The sequence below is a fragment of the Seriola dumerili genome, unplaced genomic scaffold (genome assembly GCF_002260705.1).
Source record: "Seriola dumerili isolate Sdu_G_001 unplaced genomic scaffold, Sdu_1.0 BDQW01000088.1, whole genome shotgun sequence".
NCBI classification, from domain to species: Eukaryota; Metazoa; Chordata; class Actinopteri; order Carangiformes; family Carangidae; genus Seriola; species Seriola dumerili.
This window is the reverse complement of record NW_019174343.1, coordinates 8,484,688-8,491,665: the sequence shown is the minus strand read 5'-3', so window position 1 is coordinate 8,491,665 and position 6,978 is coordinate 8,484,688. Positions and strand designations below refer to the sequence as shown.

At 39.4% G+C, this 6,978-nt stretch overlaps 1 protein-coding gene across 1 annotated transcript; it reads left to right on the top strand.

The window, feature by feature from the left end:
• The first annotated feature begins 336 nt into the window (after nt 1-336).
• On the top strand, nt 337-1,489 carry LOC111221896 (urocortin-3-like). Its single transcript, XM_022745487.1, has 2 exons — nt 337-445; nt 1,026-1,489. The coding sequence occupies exon 2, from the start codon at nt 1,038-1,040 to the stop codon at nt 1,413-1,415; it is 378 nt and encodes a 125-aa protein (XP_022601208.1). The 5' UTR covers nt 337-445; nt 1,026-1,037; the 3' UTR covers nt 1,416-1,489.
• Nucleotides 1,490-6,978: the final 5,489 nt, after the last annotated feature.

Sequence of the window (6,978 nt, the reverse complement as noted above, 5' to 3'; positions counted from 1 at the left end):
ACAGCAGACTGAAGCAACTGTCCAATTAATTATAGGCAAACTATTGTGATCACCATCGTGTTATTTTTAGAAAGAGAAAGACGGCAGTGAGTGTGGAGGAAATGAGATGAAATGAGGGGAGGGCGACCGGCTCTAGAAATGTAAAAGATAAACAGAGAGTGGAGAGGGCAGTGTCACAACATAGACTGATGGGGGTGAAGACAAAGTCGTGGACGAGCAGGCAGAAGTCCAGTTGAACATCCGATTGCTGCCACACAGGTTGCTCCTCCAGTAGCTCAAGAAGAAGAAGAAGAAGAAGAAGAAGAAGCTGGGAGACAGAAGGTACAGTATCACAGGATATCTGACGGTCAAAGACAAGAGATCATCACCAGAGTCCTGCTTTAGACCACGGGAGGGAGAAGTGCCTTTTTGCCAAGTTAATAACATTTCACAGTGGTGACACTGAGTAAGTATGGATTAAGATTATGGCACTTGATAGTGCCAAGCACATAAATCAGAAAATATTGCATGATATATTCAAAAGCTGGACAAAAATTGACGATTTATAGGATAAATGGCTAAAAAAATTGTTAATTTATCATTTTCTGCAAGGCATTTAAAACTTGAAAAAAATGTTGACTGATTTTGTGTTTAAACATGCTTTTATGTCTACAATATACCAGCGACTGCACACTGGATACTTCATTTATCTATTATTAATGCACTGGTTATTTCTCCTGAAATGTTGGTTGATGTCTTGGTTTGGATATTGCAGGCATTGGATGTTATTGTTCCACTCTTATATTATTCTACTGTTGTGTTGCATCCCACTGTGCACAAATCCCATCTTAAAACCTTCACTTGATTTTCACCACTGCCCTCATTTATGTTATGAAATCAGTATGAATGACCATATTTTGTTGGTTTCTTCAGTCACATTATTATAAAAAGGAAATTCTGGATGCTTGCCATCACGGAATAAACTTTTACAGATGTGTGTGTGATTTTGAGCCACTGGTTGATGTGTTGTTCTTCTCTCCCTGCAGACAGCTCTGACCATGAGACATGTGCGTGTGTGTTTCTGCCTGGCTCTGCTGTTGCCTTGGTGTGTCCAGAGTCAGAGGAGCACCCCTGCTCTTGCCAAACTCGATGAAGACACACAGAGAGACATGCTGGCTGTTGACATCCTAAACCGCAGTGGGGTGTTGAACTCATTGCTCCGGTCAGAGCATCACACGGTGCTCAGGCGAGCACGAGCCCCACGCCCAGCCTCCCAGGTGCCAAAGAGAGCCCAGCAGGGGTCCCGCTTCGCCCTGTCTCTCGATGTTCCCACCAGCATCCTCAGTGTCCTCATAGACCTGGCCAAGAACCAGGACATGAGGACCAAGGCTGCAGCGAACGCAGAACTAATGGCACGAATAGGCAAGAGGAAATGAAAAGCCCCTGGGAGCAGTCAGGGGGCTTGATGGAGAAAATATCACCTCGTAGTGGAGTTAACACATTGTGGCACTGGCACCTGGTTAGAAACAATGTTAGTTCAGGTGCAAACAGTCATTGCGGTCTGTATCTTTCCTTTAGAGCTTAGGTCTGCTTTACTTTTATATTTGCATTACATAATTCATTATATTACCTCATTATACACAAACACTCCAAGGACAGACTCTTCAAATACTAATAACTAGAAGGAAGGATGTAAAACATAATCGAACAAAAGGACACTGCAAACAATGTCAGCGATGTAAGATGAAGCTGGTCTTTTGTCTCAAAGATTATTCACCCGTGGGTCAGAAAGTGTGATCAGGTTCTGAGATCTGTTTCTTGTGTTTGCATGTGAAATCTTGAATTCAAAGAAAAGGTTGTTCAATTAAATCCATTATGATAATGATATTTTTTTCTGAAGTCTAATTAATTTCACCCTGCACTGATATCACGCACGCTTAGTATAATTACAAGCATCAGCAAGCCATAAAGCACAAATGAATGCGTCTGAGCCAAATGAGCCTGCGTCACACACAGCGGGGTCTGGAGTGTGATAACAGGACAAAGACATGGGCAGGATATTGACCTCTGAAAGAAGAGCCGACCCTTTCTATAGACCTTTGTTCACTATTACTTGATAAATTTGGCAAACAAGTCTCAGCTATTTTAAGTCTGATGCATTATCTGCTCTGCATTAGACTAATATCTGTGGCATGATTCATCTGAGCTCCTGCAGTGAGCATGAAATGTGAAGCAACAGAGTGAAATAAACTGCTCATCTGATTTACATGAGTTTGTTCTGTTTTACACTGGTTGTGACCTTAACTTATTTCATGTATCACTTAAAGCTACTGTAGCTTTAACAACAGAGTCAATACTGTGCAAACAGAACAGAAAATGAATAAAATTAGAAACACTTAAGCTCACGAACACAGAAGTTACCACTGTTTTTGTGATTAGAATACAATACATATAAATCAGTAAGACCACCAATCCACTGCTGAGCGCCACAGAAATGATCTAACCCCAGAAAATATACCAATGACTCAGCAATTACTCAGATATTAACATTTGCCTGTTGCCCTAGCTGGCATCAAGGAGCACGATGTTTACACTGCCATGAGAATAATGTAACCATATTCTATTTGAGGGAGACTAAAAGGTTTTCTCAGGCTTCTGTTATCGTACAAGCAATTTATGTAATGCGTGTATTCCTCTGAGTCGCCACAGTCTTTATTTAGCCTTTTCAGTTTGGGTTGAAAGTTGTTTCACAGATCGGCCTGGACAAGCGTATTTCTGCTACAGTAGTTGCTAAAGATACAGAAAATAAATGTGGACCAAAGATGTGTCCAGTGGCAGTGGTAGAAAGTAACTAAGCACAAGTACTGTACTCTCACTTCACTTGAGTATTTCCATTTTAATCTGCTTTACATTTCAGAGGAAATTATTGTTCTTTTTACTCAGTATTTATTTGGCAAGTAAAATTAGTATTCTTAAACATAAAACCAGCTAATAAAATTTAAATGATCTCCACCTCGACTAGATTTATTATCAAAATACTGCTATCCCATTAATGCATCAGCAGATCCTTTACTTATGTCAAAGTAGCAATACAGTTATTTAAAAAATACTTGATTACAAGTAAAAGTCCTGCATTAAAAAAGTATTAGCAGCCAAATGATTCAACTCAAAGTTTCAAAAATAAAAGTACTTGTTCTGTGAAAAAATGCCACCCTGTGAATGTATGTAACTATATTAAATTGTTAATAGTGTATAACCAGCATTTTTGTGCTGTAGCTGGTCGAACAGCTTGATTAGTCCTTCAGTTGTACCTAGGTTTCCAACCTTTGGATCAGACCCCTCCAAAAAAGATGAATCTGAGTGGTCCTGAGATGATCTATCGCGTAGAAACAAAATTCTGACACATCTGCAAATTTTCCTCCAGTCTTTACTTGCTTTTGACCTCCAACAGTAATTCAGATCAAACCATCTGAAACATTTAAAGCAAAGATCTCTTTCTTGAACTATTAACTCATAAACATCTGAAACATGATAAGAGGCCCTAAGTCTGTTTTTAAGAGGCTATTCATCTTTAATTGTGAATTGTGTCTTATAATTATGTGTATGTATTAAGTAGTCTGGAGTCTGAAATGTTGCATAAAAGTAAGGTGTACTATACCTGAACTTCAAAGTAAAACTAAGGTACTTGCTTGTACTTTCTAAGCACCTTTTACTTTTACTGGAGTATTTTTACATTGTGTCATTGCTAAAGAATACTTCCACTTCTCTTCCACCACTGTCTAACGCATTGAATGGACAGCAAAGAGTGACGGTGGGCGTCTCAGGAGATATAGATCCCAGTTTAGGAATAAGGTCAGATGACAGTGAGAGTGAACACAGCATCTAACGCCAAACCCGGTGTTACCTACCTGCTGGAGTCTCAATTGAAGCAGTTCGTCGCTTGTCCGCATGATGTCCTCATTGCCTCTTCTACACACAGCCTGCAATTTATATGTCTTTAACATCTATGGCTGTTGTTGTATTAGCGAACAGTTTGGCCAAAGACGGATATAGTAAAATTATTCATCATGTCGACCTCAGCACTGGATTGACTGTTGCAAACGACCTAAAGCTGTTTTTCACTCACATGTAGTACACTGTGTCACAAGCGGGTCACAAGGTATACTCCCAAATCACACTGCCGTTGCGCACTCACCGGAAGTGACGATCGCAACAGGTGACTGCGACTGCTGCCCACCTGCCGACTGCTTCGCTAACTTCACTTCAAAATAAACGTTTTACTTTCCCGTGCGTGCCCCTATTGTGTGATGCAACATGGAAATTAACTCCTTCAACTGAAATCTGCGATTTCACAAGTTTGAAAATACGTTGGTGGTCCCTACCCTTCTGCTACGTAGCCAAGTGGCGACCGTTGAGGATCAATTTTTTGGGCTGTTTTGTGTGCAGCCTATTTTTTGCTAAATTTATCAATGTGAATGCACTTATGCACTAAAAATAACAAGTGTGAGTAAGTAAATGAGTAAGCCAATTGAAACACAGCAAGGGAGAGAAAGAGTTAGCCGAAATGGCGCAAATCGTGGTGCTTAATTAGTATAATCCAGGTGTTGTTAATTAGGGCAGAGGCAGTGGCAGACTCGTGGACATTTAACAGCAGGAACATAAAGGGGAAAGGTAAGTTTTACTGTTTTACGATTTCCCTGCTCCACTTTAACTTTTATCAAATCAAACACATCTCTCAGACACCACAGCAAATATTGTTAAATTCAATATTTAGCTATGGTGGTATGATCTTTATTTATGGTTAAGGATAAAAATTTCAAAAAATGAAATAAAACAATATAATATCACAGAGTGTTAAAAAACAATATTAGGTTAGGGACTCAAACATAAAAAAAGCATACACCTGTGAAAGGAAAGTCTCACTTAAAATTTCATTAAAACACAACAGGTCCATAAATAAATAAGAGCAGCTGTACAAGGCTGCATTAAAAGTACTCACAGTCCATTTGGCCTTGTTTAAGGTGGATATTGTACTAGAAAGTAAGTTCTCTTTTTGGCCAGTGGTGCTTTGAAGCATCTGCCTGATGGGAGTAGGTGAAAGGAGTGGTGAAGGTGGGGTGAAGGGTCCTTAGTGATGGAGTCTGCCTTTGATTAAGGAGACTGTTTTCCTCTGTTTTCTGTATAAGGCCTACCCCTTAGTGGTTAGAAATTTCAACAGTCTACCTCTGTTCTTACCTCAAGTCCAAGAGATTCTGTTGGTATACTAATTTCTGGTTACGATCTTTACTGGATTTTATTATCTTGACATCTATCTAAATGCTTGGCGTATGTTATCTTAGAAACCAAAGAAAACAACAAGTTGATTTCCTCACCAGGTTTCCTCTTTTGAGTTGGCAGTTATGTCATGTATTAACCTGAACACCTCTGATAATCCAACATTTTAATTTTGAGTCATCTTTCATGCTTAGACTTTTTCCTTCTCTTTTTTCAGAAAGCTTTTGTTTGGCAGTTTAGCAGTGTGACAAAAAACAAGAGTACAGGATTATGGCCTGTCCAGTAAGCAAACAATATACTTAATGTCAGAACTGTGTGTGTGTTCTGCAGATGTGAAAAGATTAATTTTCACCCCCATTGCCTCTGTTTCCTCTCTTAATGCCACAGTCACACAGGACTCTGCTGGGTGTGAATGATGTGCTGCTCAGCTGTGTCTAAAGCTCACAGACAGTGTGAAATATAGCTACTGGCGATGGCATGTGAATTGTGTAAGAGAATAGCAGTGGAACTAGAATAGTTTGTATTCTCTAGCTTTTTGTGTAAATCAAAACTTATTGTGCTCTTGAGCAGGGTTGTGTTTTGCCTATTTCTATTGTTTCAGCAGGTTTGTGAGATCACACCTGGTCACTTCTGGTTTTTTTTCAGTGAGACAAACATTCAGTCATCTTTACTTTTCCAACCCTTCAATTGTTTTCAAATAATTGCTAGTCGAATGTGGCTCATAATAGAAGCTGAGGCTCTGTGTTTTCCTACTTAAACAGCAGATTTAAAGTCATACCTGGGTAAGATTGCTGGCACATCATTTTCATATCAATCCCTGGGTTTGAACTGTTGTCACTGGTGTACACAGGTGATCTCAGGCTACCTATAGGTTTGGTTGTGTAACATGATGTGACAACACTGAGAGGGCTGGACACACCTTGCCTGCTTAATCCTACACTTGTAAGATAACATGGTGAACATTGAACGATGACCTAATGTGGGAAATTTCATTTAGCCTCATTTTGTCATATAGCCCTTATGGGGCTATATGTAGGTGAGTAGTTTCCCCTTTTAACATAATGGAAGTTGATGATGAGTAAAAATGAGTACAGCACCCAAATACCTGTATTTTTGCATGATCACCACATTTACTCCATTTTTAGCTGTATTAATGGGATGAAATCCAACTAGATCATTGTCTGTTTCATCTGTTTCTTGTCTGTTTTTAGTTTGATGTCCACACTGTATGTGACATCTGATTTACTTGGTTGATTCACCCAAATTACAAAAAACACATTCTCACTATTTAGCCATGTAGACAGAAATGTCTGCTGCCACCCCAATACAGCGAACGTGAGTAGAATTTGGCTTGGAATTTTAATTTAAAGTCTTCCAATTACAATATACAGGCTAATCTTCATAATCCATAGAAAACACTGTCAGCAGTTCTTCCCTGTGTCTTCTGTTAAAAAAAAAAAAGTTTGTGGATATCTCAAAACCTGGGCCTGTTAAACCAAAACCATCTGTTTGGTCACATACCACAAGAGGGTAAGTGAGAAAATGCATTTTTGCTGTTTGGGTGAACTGACCCTTTAAGGTGCTCAGTTAATGTCACTGTGTTTCTGTACATAAACTGGAATCCAGGGCTGTCATGGGGAGGGTTAGTGGGAGTGTTCATGGAGAATTACTCAATAAAGCTTGTTGGTACGCAACTAGCTCAACAGTCATTAGTGTAAAGTTCAG